Source organism: Thermobia domestica, chromosome 13, assembly GCF_964235325.1.
Source record: "Thermobia domestica chromosome 13, izTheDome1.hap1.1, whole genome shotgun sequence".
Taxonomy (NCBI): domain Eukaryota; kingdom Metazoa; phylum Arthropoda; class Insecta; order Zygentoma; family Lepismatidae; genus Thermobia; species Thermobia domestica.
The window spans coordinates 90,216,206-90,239,810 of record NC_137466.1 but is presented as its reverse complement, the minus strand read 5'-3'; the positions used below and the strand labels follow the sequence as shown (position 1 = coordinate 90,239,810).

General features: G+C 37.0%; 1 protein-coding gene across 3 annotated transcripts in view; it reads right to left on the bottom strand.

The window, feature by feature from the left end:
• LOC145668323 (uncharacterized) overlaps window positions 1–23,605 on the bottom strand; it is a 152,983-nt gene that overhangs the window by 44,263 nt on the left and 85,115 nt on the right. For all 3 annotated transcript variants that reach the window (XM_081736057.1, XM_081736059.1, XM_081736058.1), the window contains exons 8-13: window positions 20,611–20,732; window positions 16,373–16,522; window positions 15,030–15,246; window positions 12,875–13,173; window positions 6,497–6,630; window positions 5,971–6,111 (exon numbers count right to left, since the gene is read on the bottom strand). In XM_081736057.1, the coding sequence (XP_081592183.1) occupies window positions 5,971–6,111; window positions 6,497–6,630; window positions 12,875–13,173; window positions 15,030–15,246; window positions 16,373–16,522; window positions 20,611–20,732 (1,063 nt within the window). The remainder of the gene's footprint in view (window positions 1–5,970; window positions 6,112–6,496; window positions 6,631–12,874; window positions 13,174–15,029; window positions 15,247–16,372; window positions 16,523–20,610; window positions 20,733–23,605) is intronic.

Below are 23,605 nucleotides of genomic sequence, written 5' to 3'. Positions count from 1 at the left end.
AGCAAAGATATGCTTCCGGTATCTTACAAATAGCAGAGAAATGTTATTTTGTTTCATATCCCTGTAATCCCTTGCCACAGGTTATTAAGAAGGTACAGTCGACAATTTATTCCTCACCACTTTTAACTGACATTGAAAAAGATATGATAAAAATGCACCTAGTCTTCCCATTATTTATGGTCTTCCGAAGGTGCACAAGCCTGACATCCCTCCTTCGCCCGATCATATCAGGTTTCTATCATCCAGCTTACTTACTATCAAAATGATTATATAAAAAATTCAGCAGTTACAATAGTGGTTTTAATATGTTGTAACAAAGTCTTGACGTAAAACAACAATAATTATCATTTGTAAATGCCAATACCATTTTACTTGCCTCCATAGACGTTGTTAATATGTATCCGTCCATACCACTGGAACTTATTATCAATAGTACTCGATCCTGGTTATTACAAAATGGCGTTTCTACCTATGAAACTAAATTTTTATTACAATTACTTGAGGTTTGTTTAACAACTAATTCCAATTTGAAGATCATTACTTTTCTCAGAATGATGGCTTACCCATGGGTAACACATTATCCCCAATATTGTCCAATATCGTTTTAAATCAGATTGAAACGTCTATTTTACGGCAGGACACATTTAAATACGTTAGATATTACCGTTATGCTGATGATATTCTACTACTTGTTCGTGACGAAAATACACTTACGCAAATATTTGAACAATTCAACAATCAGCATCCTAGGCTGAAGTTCACCCTTGAACATGAATCTGATAACGGCCTTCCATTTCTAGAACTATTGATTACGCGATCATATAATAAATATATTACAAAAGTATTCCGAAAATCCAATGCAGGCATTACTTACATACATCGACAGTCAGCTTATCCGCCAATGTACAAGGCCAATATTTGGAAGAACTTCTTTCGTAGAGCATTGTGAATTTGTGACCGCCAAAAAGATCTCAACGAAGAAATACAGTTTTTATATAAAATAGAACAAGAAAACGGTTATAAGCTGTGTATTTTACAAAAATGGTTTAATCCAACACGTAGATCGCTGCAAGTCCCCAAAACGGTAACTTCCAAAGAAGCAAACACTTGGATTGGAATTTCTTATTTTCCACAACTTTCAACAAAAATTCAACGTATTCTTGCAAAGCATAACATATCTGCTTCAAGTATTCCCCCCAAAATTTTTCAAAAACATCTCACTGGATTTAAAAGCTATTTTGTCGATCCATTAAATAAGGCAGGTATTTACCGCGTCCATTGCGAATGTGATTCCTCATACATTGGCCAAACTAAACGTAATATTAACACGCGTGTGAAGGAACATGTTAGACAATCAAAAAAGTCACATGAAGAAGGCATGTCGGGTTTAGCGCTTCATCTAAAACAACATTCACATAATATAGAACAGGTTAAGGTAATAGGTTCAGCAAAATAAAATAATAATAATAATAATAATAATAAAACTGGAAATTAAAGAATCGTTCTTTATTCATAAATACAAACCTGCATTGAACCTTGATACTGGCAACATTGATCGAACTTGGGTACCTACCTTTGATGCATGCATTGGATCTGGCAATAGTGGCCTAACATAGACACCACGTTCTTTTTTTATTCAGTTAATTCTTTTTTCATTCTGCTCTATCCATCTCAGGACCTTTTTTGTACGTTACTTTTATATAGTGCAATGTATTCCTGGTTTTACTTCTTTTCTCTCCTTTCCGTATTAATCCTTTTTACCTTGCCACTGAGGAAGGAACCAGCTGAGTTCCGAAACGTCAAAACGTTTAAATTTTTCAAGGGAGGATTCATTGGTAAGTAGCCAATTTTTTGTTAATTTTGAATATTCCTCCATGCGCCCATGTAATTATGATAATCAATCATGTTTATTTTTGTTTTAACTATCAACTCATGCGGGAGACTGTTGTCCTTTCTTTTGACCTACATTCTCAAATCAGTGAATATTTACTCGCTGTAAACACTGACAAACTTCCAGTAGATTTTATGAATAAAGCACCTCCTAGAGTATGACGTCATTACTTAATTCTTTGACTCCCTTCTGCTCAAAAACACAAAACGCGTTTGTTGTGTGTTATTTTATACTAAAGGACTAACTACTCCCAAAATATCAGACCCATTGGAGATATTGGACAGTGAAATATACTAAATTGGCGTAGTTCTCCAACTTTACGATCTTTTTTTTTTTTTTTTTTCTTCTTTCTTCAAGGTCTTTGGGAGCAGCTACAGGCCTGTAAATTTTTGTGTATTAACTTATGACATCGGAATACATGCACTCACAAATTGAGACCTCTACGTAAGTTGTTTCCTCTTCCCAAACATGTTTTCAGTGTCCAAAAAAGATTTTATGAACAAAACACCTCCTAGAATTTGACGTTATTACTTAATACTCTGATCCCCTTCTGCTCAAAAACACAAAACGCGCTTTGTTGTGAGTTATGGTATACTAAAGGACTAACTACTCCCAAAATTTCAGATTTTTCTATCCAGGCCCATTGGAGATATTGGACAGTGAAATATGCTAAACTGGCATAATTCCCCAACTTTACGATTTTTTCAGACCTTTGGGAGCAGCTACAGGTCTGTAAATTTTTGTATATTAACTTGTAGCCCCGGACTAAATGCACACATAAATTCAGACCTCTACGTCAGCTGATTCCTGTTCGCAAACATGTTTTCAATGTTCAAAAATGTTGCTACTACAGACACTGATTTCACCCCCTTCAAGTGGTTTTCGGTAAAAATGTTAAGAGATCAAAGTTCTAGCTCTGTACGAGTTGGAGACGTTCAGCAAATTTCGATTTGTTAGGACAAATACATGCTGAGATATTCAAAACAACGTAAACGCCCAAAATTGAAAAAACGGAAAATGGCGCCAGGCCCTGTGTTGCCATGGGATGTTGTAAAAAATAATTAATTGTGGTTTTGAAGTACCCTGATATGGCATAAACATTCATGAAAAAATTCGATTTTTGGAGATGGTCGAGAGATACATGCTTGATCACAGAATGCATTGACTCCACTATTAACTCTTGAGTTTTATGGTCTAGCCGCGATGACTATCATCAGATTCTAATACGTGGTGCTATCCAAAATATTCGGGACTGATGCTGCCATCTGGTGAAAAATGTACTTTTGGACTAATGACCTCCATCACCCTCGAAGTAGTTCCCTTCCGCACGAAGACACAGGTCCTAGCGATTCTGCCATTGGCGAAACATATCCTGGAAGTCCTGTTCTTCGAGGGTAACACCGCCAGCGAAGCTTCGAATCCTCTCAAGTGTGTCAAACCGACGGCCTTTCAACTGGCTTTTCAGTTTTGGGAAGAGAGCGAAGTCACAAGGTGCCAAATCCGGCGATTACGGTGGGTGGGGTACAACCGCCATGTTTTTTTTTTTGCCAAAAAGTTCCTGGTGAGCAAGGTTGTGTGACAGGGCGCATTGTCGTGATGCAGCAGCCAGTTCCCTTGTCGCCAAAGTTCGAGCCGTCGTCTCCGTACGTTTTCAAGGAGCCGTCGCAAAACGTCACAGTAATACATTGAATTCACGGTTTGATTTGGTGGGGCGTTGTGCACAATCACCTTGATATCAAAGAATACGATGAGCATGCTGTTGTCTTTGCTCTTCACCTGTCTCGCCTTTTCTGGTCGTGGTGAGCTTGGGCTCTTCCACTGGGACGATTTTTGTCTCAGGGTCATAACCGTAAATTCAACTCTCGTCGCCGGTGATAGACCGTGACAAGAAGGTTGGATCATCAGATGCTTTCTGACGAAGCTCCGCGCAAACTGCCACATGCTGTGCCTTCTGATCAGCAGTCAAGATCCTTGACACAAATTTTGCGGCGACACGATACATGCCCCATTTAACAGTCAAAAGTTCGTTGATATGTCCCGTAACCCATTCCCACTTCATCAGCAAGGTCGTGAATGGTTTGAGGTCGATCCTCACGAACCAATTGTTGAAGTTTGGCAACAATGTCGCGTTGTGCGGCTAACGGGCCTTCCAGTGTGGACATTGTCTTCGATGTCTGTATGGCCGGCTTTGAACAGAGCATGCCACTCAAACACACGCGTACGGCTCATGCTGTGTTCCCCAAACACTTGTTGAATCACTGCAAAGATCTCCGTAGCACTTTTCCCGAGATTCGCACAGAATTTGATACACACGCGCTATTCTATTCTCGGATCCATCGTCAAATCACCACGAAAAGCACTGTACACACTCAACGCATCAACCCAGCTGCATGAAACTGTGCATTCTCACTCATCAGATATGCTAGTCTTGCAAACTATCGGTGCAAAGCTTACTACTACTACTACTTTCCAGATGGCAGCACCAGTTCCGAAAATTCTGGATAGCACCACGTAAAAACTATATGAAACTACCGTGAGGACATACTTTTTCAAATAAAAAGTAAATCAACAAAATTGATGCACCTATATCGAAATTACGCGTGATCATACACACAATCATGCTATGAACACTGTCAGCCACTGAGAAGTTTCATTAGTATGTTGAAGAGGATCACTTCCAATTTGTAAGTGTGTGACAATAAAACATACTTTTGGCAGCAGTTCCGTTATTTTTTTGGCTAGACCTCGTATTAACACTAAGTCAAAAGTTCCTTATGGTGGACATATTGTGACTTTTGAGGCAGACTGCTGTACTTCTAGAAACATCTGAGGAATATCGACATAATTTTCAGTGTTGTTTAGTTCAAATAATGAAAAGTCATGAAATGAATCTTCAAAATTAACGGGCTAGTAAACAAAAGAAAGTCAAAAAGGATGAACTGGCCACCGTTGATCGTTCTAGTGTTAAGCTCTGAAAGAAACTTCAGGACTAAATAAATATGTCCAAAATCATCAAAAAAGTGGACTTTTTCCTTGTGCACTGAACGCGTCAGATACCAACTGTTACATCTTATCAAGCTAAACAAAATGATGTGTCGAGTTTGAAATTATCATGAATAGTTTTTGAGGACGAAAACAAATCAACTATTGATAAGACATACAAACTGATGCTGTACGATAATCAGGCCACAAATAAAGATGAAAGATAATGAAGTATTCCCTCTAATGCTTTTACTGACATTAGAAGAACAACAGTATGAAATATGGGTAATGAGATATAGCCTAAAATTATGTTTGACTCTTAATTGCCTAATATAAAAGATATATCAATGGATAGATTACATCGAGAAGAACACAATACTATGGTTGAGGATACATTGACGTGAGTGCTTTTCGAAAAAGTGGAATTTTTACGGTCTTAAGGAGTATGTAATTCGTTGTCAATACTAATTGATAGTTTTTATTCTGCTAGAATAGATTATTTATGTACTGCAAATTATATGACGTAAGTAGATAGAAGACTATAATAGAAGGCAGAAGAGAAAGAGGAAAAGCAAAAAGAAGACAGACAAATTGTGTGACTACGGATTTAGAAATACTCAACTCAGTGTAAGCGGAAAAAGAGTAAGAGACGCTGTAAATGTCAAAAAATGCTGCTAGTCTTCCCTTAACTGTAATACACACACAACTATCAGTGACGCACATGCTGCTTCTGAATATTCAACAATGATATGTACTGTTTCTATTCTGAAAAAAACTTCTTATCCCGATTCCATCATTAGTTTTGGAAATGGATATAAATGTCGATCGGAAATCTTTTTCGCAAGTTATTTTGAAAATTATCGAAATTTACCGAAGTTGCTTTATTCAAAAGGTAGAAAGATATATTGAACTTTAAAAGAATCTTGCCTTGGGAATTTGGTGAAAATTATTAAAATCAGCGTATATACAATATTTTTTTTTTTATCGCAGCTATGCATTTCGCCACGTGTACAGAAATGTCAAATGACTCAAATAAAAGCTTTCCAGTAAAGGAGATATTCTATCTGATGAGAAAGTAAATGGAAATAATTCCTTACCTCATCTGCTGACGTCTTAATTCTTCTCGTTCTCTTTCCAACTTCTCACGCTCGATCCGCTGTCTTTCTCTTTCCATACGTATTAATTCGGCACGGTCACGCTCTAATCGTTCCCGTTCAAGACGAAGTTTCTCTCTTTCCCTAAAAATACAAATTGTATGCATGTATAAGTTATATATAAAGTAAAATGAATCCTTACACTAACTGTAGCAACTTACTATTTTTTTAATCACATCTTTAAGGTCTTAGTTGTTTATCTGTGCAACAGATTTTATTAGTAGTTTTATTTGCTTCTCAGAATTGTTCCAAATATTTCCTGAGAACTCATTATGTTTACGATATAATTCTTCCTTTGGTATGAGAAGTCGGAAGTTAATTTCTAATAAAGGTTTAATTCTCAACATTGCAACCATATTCATAAAAATGTGGGTGTCTTCAGAAAGAGATTTGCCTGATCTTTCTTAACTATACTAAACAAAGAGCTCTACGATACCCTCTCAAATTCCTTTAAAATTCAAAGTCTTACCTTTCTAATCGAAGCGATTCATCCCGCTGCCTTCTTTCAATCTCTCGTAAGCGAATGTTTTCCTCTTGACGACGTCGACTTTCCTCTCTCATTATTCTCTCTCTTTCCCTCAAACGCTGTCTCTCTCTGGCTTCCTGAAATAGAAGACAAAGTTATACGTCAATTAAATGTTCATTAAGCATTCTAACGGGTTATATATATATATATATATAATGTAAATAATTCTGCCTAAGAATACAATTATAATAGACAAAGCTATTGTATAATGTTAGCTGAGAGGCAAGTATGGAGAAAAAAATATCAAAATCAAAAGTTCAAAATATGAAACTATAATGATGATGAATTAACTGTATACAGTGCAGCAATTTGAAATTGAGACTGATTTTTTCTCAACATGTGGCGCAGCTATGCAAATAAAAGAGGTGTTTTATGAGTAACTTTTAACAAAGAATTGATATTGACTGACAGTTACGTGTGTGGGCTTTGTGAATAGACAGGTGTTAAGCTGCGTCGTAAGTCTTTCAGCTTAACGTTCCACAATTATATCCTTTAGGCTAAGGGTGACGGTGATTACGGCAGATGAATGATAATAGAATTGATGGAGTGAGAAGACGAGAATATCCGGGAAAACATACGGACATCATGATGTCCACCATAAACTTGGTTCGGAATCAAACCACAGATCCCACGCACCAGAGGTAACCACTCTAGCATTGACCCATCGCCCCCTTCCCCCCTTTTCCGCTAAGCTGCATCGTGAGTTCAGCACGGAACAAAGAGCGAACATCAAATTTTGTGCGCAGCTAAATAAGACTGCTACAGAAACTTATCAAATGTTGCAACAAGTGTATGGGGCCACTTGTTTATCCCGTGCACGTGTATTTGCTTGGCATAAGCGTTTCAGAGAGGAATGGGACTCAATTGAAGACGACGAACATTCAGATGCACCAAGGACAGTGAAAATACAGAAACTGGTGGAGAAAGTGAGGACAATGAACATGAAAGATCGAAATCCGACGCTGTGAATCCTTGCTGAGGAGCTGCACTTCAATTAACTATGCAGCAAATAATAACACACAATCTCAACTCGTGAAAGATTTGTGTCCGTTTCGTGTTGCATTCCTTATCAAATGACCAACAAAGGGACAGATTGATCACTGTAAAGAACTGATTGCTACCGCCAATAGGGACCCTAACTTCCTACTGAATATCGTTACTGGGGATGAGGCATGAGTCTGTCAATATAACCCGCCCGTCCTCCGGCTCCTAATTCTATGTAAGGCCAAAAACTACGCCAGTCAAAATCCAAAATTAATCTTTTTCTACAACTCTATTTCGATTTCAAACTGCCGCACTGTGTATGTACGTATCACCTTACATTTACGCTATTGTTGATTAACCTTTTCGAAACAGTTGGTATAGGTTTACACTATTATTTTTTAACAATAAAAGCTTACGATTAACAATTGGCGTTTTAAATACATACTATATATTAAAAGATACAATAACATACCAGGGAAAAGAAGCTTGTCCCACTAGGTCCGGACGTGTACATGGTACCTCAACAATTAAAACTTAAGCCAGACTTTCTCGAAATGAGTTAACCTCTGGTGGCCCTATGGAGGGAGGCAACGCTGGTTCCATCGTCCAAATAGGCAACTAACAATTTTTATTACCTCCGGGAGAGTATGCTATTTCAGCACGTAAAGCTAACGTAGGGAGGACTTCACAGAAATCGATTGGACTCTGCCGGATTATGGCCATACCGTGAGACTCGGTACCTCGAAATTCTTCGGCATTAGAAGGGAGAACAAGCTTGTCTTAATGCTCAGGCGCGGACTCCTGCTCGATAAGGGATTGATTTTCACAGCAGGTGTAACTGGGAGATGTACATGGGTTTATTTAACTAATGGGAGTATCCAGTTACCCTTCTTTGGAAGGGTTTTATGTCAAGGCGCCTTTTGAACGAGCAATTACCACACATCTACGGATCTATAGGTATAAGGATTAAGAAGGACACTTGCCCATCCACCACACAAAACAAGATAGACACACTTCTTAAACGCATCATCATCTCAGGTCCTCCACTTCTGAATTAGCGTCTCTCAGCTCCGTCCACCGTGGATGCAGTGGAGTATTTTCTTTTCCGCCAGGGATCGAACACGGGTCTTCCATGCCGAAGGCAGACACGAGGAACTTAAAGTAAACGCATTGGCGGTACAAGTAAATCCTACACTGGCATTGTCTTTCTTTCTCATGTAAACAAATGGAAAGACATCCAGCCGAAGGGGAAAAGAGGTTCGTCCCACTCCTAAAGGATGACTGCACGAGTTACAGGCTCCACTAGTACCTTAGCTCTAATCTGTAGACAGTTCTGAGGCTGTAACCCAACCCTAGTTTTAGCATGGCACTCAGATCATAGAACGAAATTCGCCGGGTTATGACCGTACCTTCTATGGTGGAATTCGGTACGTTGCGATGTCAGGACGATTTCTGGCTTCAAAGGGTGGCTTTTATCTTACAAAGATGTTGGTAAATTCTACATGTTGTGGAAGTTTCCTTCATCAGCATGTCTAACTGAGGAATGAGCTTGAGTTCATTGCTATTGATCTGATGAGGAACCTTACTTTCTACATTAGGGACAGGAAGTGAGCTTAACCCTTTTAAGATTTCCACTTTCTGAGGTAAATTTTAGACTCAAACAGCTACTGCTTTCTTACTAATTATCGTCGGATCATGCTTCATACCTCGTTTTTTTTTCCAGGATAGAGCATACTTTCCAACGGTACCACTTGCTTGTCCGTATTACACACCAAAAAACGGGAAAATCGGGTAAAACCGGGAATTTTTCGAAATTTTTGCAGCCCGGGCCTGGGTCCACGTAGGAATCTGATTTTCAAATAAAGAATACATTGTTATGTACATAATACGTATGCAAAATTTCAATCTTGTATCTTGAAAACAAAGGGCGGGAAAAATTGTTGAAAGGCTGAATTTAGGCTCTATATACATATTATAAAAATTTATTGCGTCATTATTTTTTGGCATAGAGTCATAGTTCAAACATCGTTTTCTTCAGTATAACAAGCCCTTTCCAACGGTACCACTCACATGTCCGTATCATACACCTGAACCAGAAAACTCGGGAAAAACCGGAAATTTTTCTGAAAGCGCCCCCTCAAAACACTTGCGCCTCTCGGGCCCGGCCCCGGTTTCGCGCAGTGATCTCTTGAAAACTAAAGGCGTGAAAAAATTTTTGAAATTTGCCTTACGAAAAAAATAAAAAGTCACGCCTCTCCGCCCCACTTGGCGCCGCCAAGTTGACCATCCGGTTCCAAAATGAATCTGGAGTGTTCTTTGGTCTATTCTTGACTTGACCAATAACAAAATAAACTGGCTTAAATACCTGTTATAGAACCTAAATAAGCAGTCAAAGACGATACTACGTCATGGTAACAAAAGTTACCACAAATCCTATAAGGGTTAACCTTGAAGGCAAATATGTAATCGAGGGTATACGGAAGTATACAGCGTATATTCACCTAACATTTTTATAGTCCAGCGTATGCTCAACGTTAAATATCCACAGCATGTGGGTATACGCTCAAAATTAAATACATAATCTTTTTGTTTTTGTTTGTGAACATGTTGATTTCCTGAAACTAATTTCTTAGCAAAACTACTGATTATAAGTAAGAATTCATCAAAGGAGTTCGTAAAACTTTTACGTATATGGAATTTTACATCTGGAAATTCAACGTGGGAGTATATTACCCTCCAGCAATTCTCGACTTGATCAAAATGGATTCCCTTTTCTAACCTACAGTACAAGCGTCAGGACTGAACTTCACGATTTTAATTTCAATTCAGTAGCAGAATTCTAATCACTAGCTTTTCTCAATCTGACACGCCTATCCCGTTCTTAAAATTTACAGTATGCATATATTTTTAAGCTGGAACCACTGTATTCAGGAATTGTAAGCATTGTAGTAAGCAGTCTGCAAAAGCAAATGAATGCTTCCGACATAAATTTGTAGTTTATAAAATTATACGCATACGGTGTGTAGCCACCCAGATTACCATATGGAAAGATGATTGAGGAAGGGTAAAGGAGCATAAAATATTTTTTTTTTTTTTTTTTTTTTTGAGGGGGGAGTATTGACGTTATATTTTCGTGCGCTGTCGAGAGTATACCTACTGCAAATTTTATCTTTACGTCACTGCTTGAAGGCGATGCAAGTCACTGGGTTAATCAAAGTTAAAAATTCAGTTTAGGCATATGAAACATACAGGATATGAAAAAAATTAAGATTTTTACTGAATATGAAAATTCTCAAAATATTGTGAAATATGATATTTTGAAACACGTCAGTCTGATTCGGCACACAATAAAACATTACCGATAAGACCCTTATTCCTATTGCCCTACGAGCCATAGTTTAAAAATACGAAATTTCGTATTTTGTTTCTCGCTAGTTATAGATCACAAGTAATTGAATTCATGAATGTATATAATAGTGTGCTATTTAGCATAGACATCTCGTTCGTTAGGAAGATGATAGTGGTTTTATTCACGTTGAAAAAATTCAGTTTCATTGAACTAAAGATTCTTGGCTTATTACCGAGGATTTATTCGACTCTCAAACTATGCTATCATATATCTGAAGCCTTATAAAACGAAGCAATAGCGACAAACCGGTTTTCGGAATCAACTCAGTGTCCCAACAATAGGTTTCATGTACTCTGTTAACCCTCTAGTCAAACAGGAAGTGACACAAATTAACCATTTCTGGTTTCAACGCTGATCGCTATAGACCTAAAACGGCACGAGATATCAAAGACAGTCTTATGAAGTAGATTCAGTGCCCAAAGAATAGCTTTCATTCCCTCCGTTAACCTTATATTCAAACCGAAAGTGACACAAATTACTACTTCCCACTTTTAAAGGTAATAATATATTATAATAATTACAGTTAAAAAGTAATAATATATAGCGACAAGAAGCTCTCTCGAATCGATTCAGCATCTGAAGAAAAGATCGTATCTTTATCCGCCTCTACTAAAACTGGAAGTGGACGAAATATACTACTACTTTCGATTTCACTATGGATTTCCATAGAAAGAAAAAGAAAAACCGGTAACAGATAGTGCAAAAGTAGTTTTCTGCAATCAACTAAGTGTCTGAACAATATTGCATCCCAGACCTCACTCATTTAGTTCAACTGAAAGTTCAAATCGAACACTTCCGGTTTGAATAATGATTTTCATATAGCAAAAACGGTAAGAGCTAACAAGAAATGTTTTTTGATATAGCTTCAGCATCCCACGAATAAACTCCATCTCTGACTTCATTACGTATTTTAACTGAATGGTAGACCCATTAAAAGTTCGCAAAATTGGAAGTCTGCTCTAGATTCACAATGTGAAACGATACTTACTTGTTTATATCTTACGTTGGCAGTTCCTCGAATATTGAGTTGTTATATGAAAGACAATAACTATAACAGAAAATGTCTTGAATTTGAAACCCTTTATCAAACTGAAGACGTAACTGACCCAAGAAAGACAAAGCAGCTGGACCAAAAGTCTATGCACGAAAAGTAGCTTCGAAATTAACAGTACACAACAAATTGGCAATTAATATGGCTTTCATCTGTCTATTAAGACTGTTCGTCCACTGAATGTGTGCGTAGTCGGACTATACATGGACGTGAAAAGTAGTCCATAAACATGGGCTACTAATCCTCGAACGAGAACAAGTTTAGCGCTGACTTTTGATATTTGCATTGTGCGGTATTTTGTGCGATAATGATACGCTCCCATCCTATTTAATGTTCTTTCTCGACAATATGATTTCAATTCAACGCTCCCGATTTTTTAAGGGTGTGTGCATGTGTTCCCCTGTGCTTGTCTAGTGTATTCTCCAGACGTTTCAAAAACACCACTACATTAACTATTTACAATTTAATGAATTCATACACTACTGACTCTATGTGGACAGCGTTTCAGTTTCATGATCGTGCGATACGATTTGTTCATATTACAACAATTAGCACAACCTCGGAAGATGAACCTTTATTTCGCAGCATGTTCTATATGTGAAGAAAAGATTTAGAAGCGTGGAAGGAAGATTTCAAATAAGCAAATTAAAAACTTACGGCTGTACAAGAAGATATACATACAGATGTGATAAATGCACAAGTACAAAATACGCTAGTTACCTAATAAAATACCTAATCAAATTCCCACTGGTGACAAGTTCACAATTATGATAACTAAGCTGATGACTGACATAATGTTACACAGCATGACTGAAGTATCGCACGGAATTAAAAACTGACATTACTAAATGAACAGCCAATGAAAGATTATTCTCACCTGTATTTGTGCAAATGTTAATATGTTTGGTTTTCGTCCTGGCGAACGTCGTCCACTTTTACTTCTTGCAGGACTTCGACTACGAGTTCTTGAATAGGAATGTCCACCTGCACTACGTCGCCGACGCCTTTCTCTATCACGCGATACTTCTCTGCTTTTACTTTTATCCTTTGATTTGTCCTTCTCATTCTGTTCCTTCTGTTCTCCTTCCTTTTTCTTCTCGCCCGATTCTTCTGCTTTGCCACCTGCTGCTTCACCTTCTTTTTTCTCTTTGTCACCCGCACTTTCTGATTTTGCTTCTGAAATGAAAAGGAAAATTAATAAAGACAAGTAGTTAATTAATACACTAAATACACAAAGCCTGTTAACTTAACCATCTCCCTAGCTGACCTCTTTCCTACGGAACCCACATTATTCCATAAGCCATACATTACTTATAACTCAATTCGTTGGCCATCTATCTATCTTGAAATTTGGAACAATGCCGAACATTATTTCCACACTGTTAATGTAAAAATCCCCCTTCGTATGTTGTACACCTACATAATCTTAATTTCCTAGAAACCTTTTCAAACATATGCTACTGTTGATGTTCCAAGAGGTTGGTAAACCGAAAAAAACTTCCCTAAAAAAATACAGCAAGTGGTAAATTCTTTATTGCTTTTACGATTATTGTCGGCAAGTGTATCAATCGATTGGTGCTGTGTAATTCAGTCTAGACGTATTAAGGCCAGGGTTGTTGGAATTTTCCACACCCACAAATTACCAGTGGGCTTTTTGGGTAAAACCGACATAAACCAAGGAAACCTACTTCCACCAATATACTTCAAAACTTCGATTGAAATAATAACCTCAACTTACTAACTATGGTCTATGGAACTCGTAGTTCAATGTCGCGTTCACAAAAGCTCTCCACTGACTACTGTTCTTAGGCAACTGGATCCAGTTTCTACTTTCTATTCCTATTTCCACGAGATCCATCCTAATATTGCCCTCCCATCTGTACCTAGGTCTTCCTAATGGTCGTTTTACGATTGGATTTCCAGATATAACTTTGAAAGCGTTCCTACATTCTCCATTCTGGCTATATGACCTGTCCACCTGAGCCTCCTACATTTGATGAACTATGCAGTTCCTCGCTATTAACTTTCCACCATTCCGCATTGGCGTTCCACTTGAGTTCGAATATTCGTCTCACGGATTTTATTCTCAAACAGTAGTTTTTCGTTTCAAAACTAATTTATTTTCGTTAAGCTAGTTACTTTTCAATGAAACCGATGGTGGTCAGCATGGGCAGGACATATCAATAGGACAAAGAGGACTTCAAGTTAATGCACTTATTGTCAGTTTAATAATCGGCAACGACATGTATTATTTTGAACGCAACGGTGAAAAGAAAAATTATATGAAGTACTGTAATACTACAACTTCCTCTATATCTAATCTTCATTCGAGTTCCCTAACTTCTAGATTTCTATGTGTTCTTTAGAATCGTGAGGGGAAAGGACATGTCTCCTACAAAACTGCTCTACAAGCTTAGTGGAACATATTAAGTTAGGTAAATGTTCTAGAACTTGCCTTAGGCAGAATAACGGAAATAATACTCGAACTGTTCTACAAAAATATAATACATTCGGAACAACTAACTCGGATACTTCATGTAGAATTAGAATTACTGTACATGGACTCCCATCGGAAATCGACTCTGAGTCTCCTGAACCAAAGGCGCAAGAATACTAACCATACCTAGGTATAGCCATAAGCACATAGCAATACAGCTCTAGCATAAAATTAAATAATTATTCTTACTAGTGACATAATACAAACAATAAGAAGAGGCATAGAATGTAAATCAGCAATCAGCACCGAAGGTTGTAATACAATATAACTTTCGAAGTTCAAATACCGAGTAAAATAATCTAAAAAAAATATACCTTAAAATACGAAGGAAAAGTTGCACTAATGATTACTAGATAATGCTGTTCCTCGATTCTCACTTTTCTACTAATCTATAGGTAGAGATGTTCATGTATTAAACAATACAACAAATTTCGTTTGATACAAATCCACTTACAGACAAGGCAAGTCCTTCATGCACAAATGGAATCAAAACAAGTACTTAACGGGAAACGCCCCCTACACATAGATGACATACCTTTATCACTTTTATCTCCATCTTTCTCTTTTTCCTTCTCTTTATCCTTTTCTCTTTCTCTTTCCCTATCTTTGTCTTCCTTCCGTTTATCGTCCTTGGCACTACTGCTACTGGTACTGATCTTCCGTTCGTGCCTCCTTTTCTCTTCTGGTTTCTTACTACTTGAAGTAGATTTACTTTCGCTTCTTCTAGGTGGACCAGTTGCATCACCTTTAGCCTAAACATATGATTCATTTAGAAGTTACAAAAACTGATTCACCAGATTATCACACACAGCAAAAATGTTTTAAGTTTAACGCCTCACGATTATACCCTTTAGTCTAAAGGAGACAGATGATCAATGAAGATGAATGAGTGTGAAATTAAATTTTCTGTGCTCCCCTCGGGAATCGAATCCAAGACTCCGTGCACAAACCACTACATCAGCGGGAAGGGCCAAACACAGAGTACCGAACTCTAACTCATTTACATCGTTATTATATACAGTAATGTTAATCATACATGTAGCATTCTTCGGAATTCCAAAGAAAGAAGAGTTTATTGATAGAATCAGTTTAGTTTAACGCTGAATTAGTGTGGCGCAAGTTACTTTTCCCTCACATTTGTAAGTAAAATACTGTACGTTTATCATATATTCAAACCTTTCCCCACCACACATAGCAATCCGCAAAAGCGTCATGTACTTTAATTAACAACCAAATTCTCACCCACCCACCCCTTCGCCAGAAGGGTTACAAGAACTTGTAAAACTGCAGTCTACAGTAATTGGTCTGATAGAGACTTCCTACAAGGACTTGGTTGTGAAGTCATTAACATCAGACACAAATAGATATACACGTCGCCCACTCTTTCATTATATGCTCGAAATTGAAAACTATCTTGAATTACTCTGTGATTTATTTTGAAGCATTCTGTGATCTACAACTTCCTTTAATTACCTGAAAAAGACTAACTATAAGTATCCCCAAAGACAAACAGAACATTTGTATCCCTGAAATATTGCACCTTCCTATATTTATTTCCTTTATCTTACAACTTCCTCCACATTCCAGTTTTCACGTACCCTTTTGAAGCACGAGAGAAGCTGGCCCTTTCCCCTGCTCTATTAACTTAGTGGCTCACTAATGAGTTTTCCAAGCTAGGATACTAATGCAGACTGCATTTAATGCCCCTGCCAGCATCGCAATTTTTTTTTCTCCAATCTAATTTATTTATATATTTGCTCTCGTCATTTATTACTTTAAATTTTGTTACGTATACTATGCACTCAAATATTACGCCACTTTCACTGAAAAAACTACTCTACCGAACTAAAACCGTATACACAAGAAGAAAAACCTTACTCTTTCAACTGAGATCATCCGGCCATGTAATTCTGTTCTGTGTAGATGCTGGATACATTTTGAAGCATCGTCACTTGTTGCCATAGTTACGTAACCGTAACATCGTGCGCCTGGTGTACGTGCATTTGTCACAACTTTAGCTCCAATTACCTACAATTGAAAATCAATAGTATGAGTTAACAATCTACATGAGAAAAAAAACTACACATTATGAATAAACAGTATAGAGACTAACGCCCCTGTCTAACAATGAAAATATTAAAGTGATGTATCATATTAAGAGATTTCGACAATCAACTGAATATTTACTATTAGCACTCATAACAAAACAACTACATTTCTAAATTACTATTAATCTTTCGTGGTATCTAAGTTGCTTTCTTTCTTTTCTTCTTTTTAAATTCTTTGTATTGTTAAGATATTCGATTAAATACATAATGTCAAGGCCGTGTCTAACATTTTCAGCCGAATTTATTTCTGATTGTGACGATAACATTGTGAATATCGTCGCGAATATATATATCTATATATATGTATGTATATATAAATGCAGATATTGACAAATGTATGTGTTTCCTTTCATCTTCGGATAACTGTGCACTAGAGCATAAAGACAGAGGGGATAGGGTGTGGAAGAGGAACGGGTTGAAAGGACGAGACCGGTTGCTATCAAAAATCAGACAATGTTATTTACCTGAAATATCTGCACTTTATAAGCCTTGTCAAAAAGGGTGTGCTTTCTCTATTTAGGTCACTTTTCGATATTCTTTTGAGGTCTATTCTAATCTAGAGCATATCTTGTTTAATGTGTTTGTGCAGACAGCGACAAAAATTCTTTGTTTGATTAAATTAGTTTCATAACTTCAGAATGGAAGGGCAATTTGAGTACAGTTCTCAGTAAATTATTCAGTTATTTTCAGTAAAAGAATGCAATTTTCTGTAAGTTCCAGCCATACCATCGTTATTCCCAAAGTAAACTTTACAAAATGGAAAGAACTTTTGTCGCTGACTGTACATTAATCAGTTGGACTGATTTAAATCACTTTCAGCATAAGTTTAGACCTTCGGCCTGGGCAGGTTTTTATATAATGATTTTTATGCAGTGGAATGGACACACTTGATACTTAATCCTACAACTACGTCACAGTTTTTCTCGTGGCGCGCGGGCAATAACACCTGGGAATATTAGCTCCCAAGAGCATGAGAGCAAATTATTGGTCTAATATATTGGCAGAAAAAATACTTTTATAGTCTTGTCTTGTTGAAATAACGCATTGAATTATATTTTCTCCTCCCTTGTGGATCCTCCATTGGCTCAACACACTTGCGTAAAATTTAATTAACCCTTTATATTTATTATAGGGGTTTAAAATTAGAGGAAATTAATTTTGCTCCGGTGATAAGGGGCAATTTTACTTTTACGAAAAGTTAATAATTAATAATGCTTCGAAGAATGATTATATTTTCAAGAAAATCTGTAATTTTATTCGCCATCTGTAAAGAAAATAAGAAAATAAGGCATATTCCAGTTTACAGTCAAATCAACTAACGCTTGTTTAGCAGTAACTCTGACTGGCAGATAGATTAGATTTGTCAACTCTGCTATGATAAAAGATTCCAGTTCGCGACTAATAGTGATTGATTGTTTCCAGGGACTTCCACATCGCTGATAACCGGCAATACTTCAGCGAGAAGAACACAATGCTGAGAATATTCAAAATGGACCTCAATAACTAAAAATGCGCAACATGGTCCAATGAGGTCCCTTTCATTTTACTGCCACAACAAGCCACGTTTATGTATGATGGACGTCAAATGTATCCTCCCTACAATAGAACATGATGGCGGCTCTATGATGCAGTGTGCCGGAATATCGTGGTTCTGTGATCATATTTGCAGGACATTACTTCCAGTGATTGTATGGACACTTTAGATGATAACATGCATTTTATGGTCCAGATGTTGTTTTCGGCGAATGTGACTTATTGAGGAATGAATTCATTAGCATTGGAATGAATTACACGTCCCATAGCCTGTCCCATGCTCAAACCCAACATTTCTGAATACCGGTCTTTTCTGAAGCTCAGAACCCGGAGAAGAGATTCTTCTCCATTTTCGCCGACAGAACTGGGTACTGCACCGCATCAGGTATGTTACAATCTCCCTCTCAAATGTCCCTCTGAAAACAATTCATGGTTTATAAGCCTCCATTTCATATTGGGCCTTACCTTGAATAGAGAGAAATTTTCCCAAGCGGAAAATAAGTTTTGAACTTATCAACGGCCAAACACATTTCCTTGCCAATGTTTCTTGGGCAAACCTGACTGCATAACTCAGAGATTAATTTCCCCTCTGTTGCCAAACGCACGCCAAATTTTGAATAGCTTTCAAATGGAAAAATAATAATTTTTAATTCGCGCTCTGATATTACTATAATAAGACGCAGAAGTGAACATCAAGTATCAATTATAATATGTCTGGGCATATTTTGGAATGTAAAAAAAAATTAGTTTTCATAATACTTTCGACAGAAATATCCCATGTTATTATGTAGGGAAATTCTATCGCACGCCAGGTGCTGGACACATCCTTAACGACTTTAAAGTAAGTTTCTTCATCGTATTTTCCCCCTTTGCCTTGATATTTATATGCTTAGATATTAGCATACCAAAGTATTAATTATCAGTTATATTTCGGTTTCGTCAAGCTCATCTAACTTTTTAAAAAATTATTTAGATACTATAATTACGTATTTTTTAAGTAACTAAAGTGGCACTTTGTAGCCACGTGGCTAACGTACATGCTTCCTGTGCGCGTGATACCAACGAGGCACTCAGGCGCTTCCATGAAAAAGTCCAGATCTAATTTTAGAAGTTAATTCCGTCTAATGTAATTCCCTATAATGAAAGGGATACTCAACCTAATGGCATTATATTATTTACTCTTAGTTCCCTTTACTCTTAGTAACACTTACGTCGCTCTGTATCATTTTCACGAACCTCAAAAAGCCTTAAATGGTTCTTTGATCTTTTATATTTCAACATACGTATTTTTCCTCCAAACAATGTTTTAAAAAAAATGGACAAATTGACACATTGTATGAAATAAGACAACTGACAATTACTGGAGACTGTGCTATATACAACTGCAAGTTACTAGTTAGCATTTACTGGAGACTGTGCTGAATACAACTGTAAGTTACTGGTCAAGATGGACAATTGATCTTGAAAAGTCCTTGTAACTAATAGATGAAAATCGATGAAATTCTGTAACATGTAAACACTGACAGGGGGACACTGTTAAAGCACCCTGCAATACCACAGCCCAGTATAAAATTGTATTTATTCAAATAGAACCACGTCAGGTTATTACATACCTCAAATCCACACATTAAACGAAAACTTGTAATAACACATTCATCATTGAGTGTTACGAATTAAAGACGCTATAGTTGTCATGAATATCTCAATTTTGAACCCTCTACAAGAATAATAACGCAAATGAGACCGATGGAGCAACTCACATCGCAAGTACCTTAATGTCGAATACTATGATCATGGTATAATGTTATTTCTAGTAATTAGAACAGTCACAAGAGATTGAAAATTTGACTTTTTTGAAAATTTGATTTTTCAAAAAGGTTTCATTTCGAAAAAGTGCTTAGATAAGTATCATATTCAATCACATACATAGTTTACAACAAACGCAGGGATTATAGTTCCGTTTATAGCGATTTGACATCTCAACACGTTACGGAGATGATATGAATATTGATCAAGTTTACAACCTGCATAAAATTATGTGATTGCAAGGACTTGCTGTAATTACAACTGCTAAAAACTATTGCTATAATGTTATGTAAGTAGGCGAAAGCAATATTTTAAATTCCCACAACTAAGTCCTTTTAAGCAGTATAGGAATCTCTACACATATTTCTTGTATCTCCGCAACAGCTTAAGATACCAAGTTGCTGTAAACAGCATTATGATCTTCATGTTTATTAAGAACCACTACATGGACTGCCTTACATATAAAGCAAGGATTGATTTCCGAACAACCTATATACTTCTAAGTTTCCTTAGCCTCAACTGTTTTCTGTAATTATACAAAACTAGATTCACAATACGAATACAAATTAAGTTCTTATACAGTCACAACTGTTATAGTAAAGTCTTAATATTTTACTCTGAATAAATTCACTAAACATTATAAATTATATTTCATAAACTTTAACGTACCTTTCCATATTTTGAAAAGACTTGTTTTAAATCTGTAGCTCTTGTTGACGAAGATAAGCCACTAACCCACAAGTTCCTGCTACTACTACCTGAACTAGATGATGATGACTTTTTCTTGTCCCCTATAGTGAAAAAGAAAAATAATAATACATAAGGAATGAATCGTATAAAATAAAGCGTAAGTACCAACAAAAAACTGCAATATAACAAGATTTATTAACACTATATCTAGATTAAGTCACAAATTTACACTGTTAGGAAACACAACGTATGTTGTGTCCTTCAACTACATGTATGCAATGGTAATTCTGCGAAGTAGTTCACTTGAATGAATGGTCCTCCAACATTATGTTGGTGATACAACCACCTCTTGACGATACTATTTTGCGTCCCCTCGAAGTCTACAAACTAGAAGGCACACCAGGATGTTGTGGTAGGATTACAAACGCATGTTCTCTCAACACAAGGAAAATGTAGATTAATGGATATTGTCACGCTCCATGACACAAGACAGATTGATTATTGCGGTTTTTCCCTCTAGATTGGATATTCGGCATAATTTGATCATAAATACAAGTGCTTTCCTTGAAGAACTTGCGATATTTGTCGAATCATGCGGAAAGTAGCACGTTCTTTTCCCTAACACGTATCATCAACTCTATTTTCAACCAAAGTGCCCTAAATTACGTGACATAGTAGAAATTCCGATTACCATTAATTTCAGTTTACAGTAATCTATGTAATGGCAACTACTAATCTCTAAGACAATTTACCATCTTTACACATTCCCCCCCCCCCCTCCAAAAATATACTATTTTATAATATAACAAATAGATCAAGTAATGCGACCACGTTTTATGAATTGGAAAAGTGCATTTTCTATGTAAGTTTCGTTTTAAGGGTTCACATTGTAGGCTTTTGAACAGAATAATACGAAAACCTACTGCGCTTACAACACTATTCACAAGACATTCGTAACATGAGAAATTTTGACCATCATTGAAGAAGGGCTGAACATGACAAGAAAAGTTTGCAAATATGAGGAAGGAAGGAGAGCTTGTTTGTTATGAGCGAATCACAATGAAACAAATTATAAACAAGAACTACAATAACTTGCAAAAGGATATATGTTCCCATCGTCGAACAATATAAAGCGTTGTTCGTCTCTTCAAGCGACTTCTAACTCTACTGTATATTCGACATAATTTTCACAGCGATATACAGAGTGGTTACAATTAAAGTGCCGCTATTCACAGCGGTCAAGAGCGGGCTGTAATTAACGTATTACATTGAAATTTGGTACATATGCTAATGAAACCATGCGGAAGCAAGTTACGCTGGAAAAAATATTAGTTCCACTTTCTGCCGCCAGGGAAAATGTGGCAATGTACAGGCCGTAACACACTTCATACACAAGATCGCGTGAGGAGCAGCATGGCTATTAATAAAAGAGACTGTGCACTGTTAGTGAAATTGGTCTATCAGAACAAAAGCAATTACAGTGCAGCATTCAGGGAACATCAATGTCGGAAAGGAATGAGAAGAGGACCGCTATCAAAAAATGGCTTAAAGAAGATGGTACTGAAATTCGAGACACCGCACTGTAGGACAGAAATAGGATCTCACTGGAAAACAATAGTTTTTGCAACTATGTCTTATCTACATTAGAACAGCATAGTTGTTTTAAGTGATAACCATTTTTTTTAGCGGTAAAGTCCGCTTCACCAAGATTTTTTGATCCGTATCGGTAAACACGGATAACAGCCCGTAGTGATGGTGGTAGCACTTCGAAGTTCATTAACTGTTTCGTAGCGCGCTGAATGGGAGTAGTATGAACGTAAGTAGGGTTTGTGGTTTAATTATACATGTGGAAAGGCAAGAAACGTTCGCGAAATAAGTTATGAGTAAATGTATGTATATGTACTTGCTGTTTGACTAAAGTTTTGTTTGATTGGTTTACTTCTACAGAAAAGCAGCATAAGTATCTCTAGAGAGTGGAAGTAATTACGTAGTAAAGAACTGTCATTGGAAATTCAAATTGACATTTAAAAATGTATGCCCATGTCTGTAGCGAGATTTTTCGTCAGGGTGTAGTTTGATATATGTACTTCGAAATACAGTTGTGATCTACTGCCCATTCTTGCCCGGTTTTTATATTTATCTTATTTTCAAAGATAGGTGTAGAGAGACGAACATGCTCGTCGTGGCGCGCAAGGACCTGTACTAGGTGTTGCGTTCTAAACCATCAAACGAGGCACTTTATAATTATGTTACAAACAAATATGGAATGGAAACCCTTTCTGTGAATGTTCCTCGTAGTGTGAAAGTGACTAAGTGCCATGAAAGGTAATTCCGAGAAGCGTTAGAAGCTGTGTAACAGAATCTCTGATAGATTTTTATTCAAATATAATGACTGATTGGAAGGACATATTAAGTTCTCTGGTAAAGCTGTTACTGCTTTCAAAACAATCTCTCGAAGCCAAGAGCATAAGCCTTCCACAAGCAAATCAGGCAGACCTAGTAAACCCTTCGAAGATTCGGAAATGAAGAAAACCTTGTACAGCCAAATGTTACAAAACATTCTGAGCAGAGGCTGATGTTGGCTACCCAAAGGTCATTGAGGGTTGCTGGAAAAAGATGCCGCAGTTGTATTAGGAGAAATCACTCAAACGACACCTACGAAAACAACGAAATACAGAAAGGCTTATCATTCTCCAAAACTCTATCCAAACACTTATTCTCCGGATGAAGCCTGGCACTTATTATAGATAACACCTTATCAAAAAGACTGTATACCAATTTGAGACTAGGTGCAAAGACAAAACATTGTGACATATATCCTTCGTATAATGTGGTGCGGGAAGCAAAATTAAAGTGTTATCCCAGAGAATAGCATATTATAGTAACTGACATGTCAGCTGAAGTTTATTTACAAGCAATAATAGCTCAAACAACTAAGCACATCGTGACTTTACAGGAAGATGATGTTAAAGAG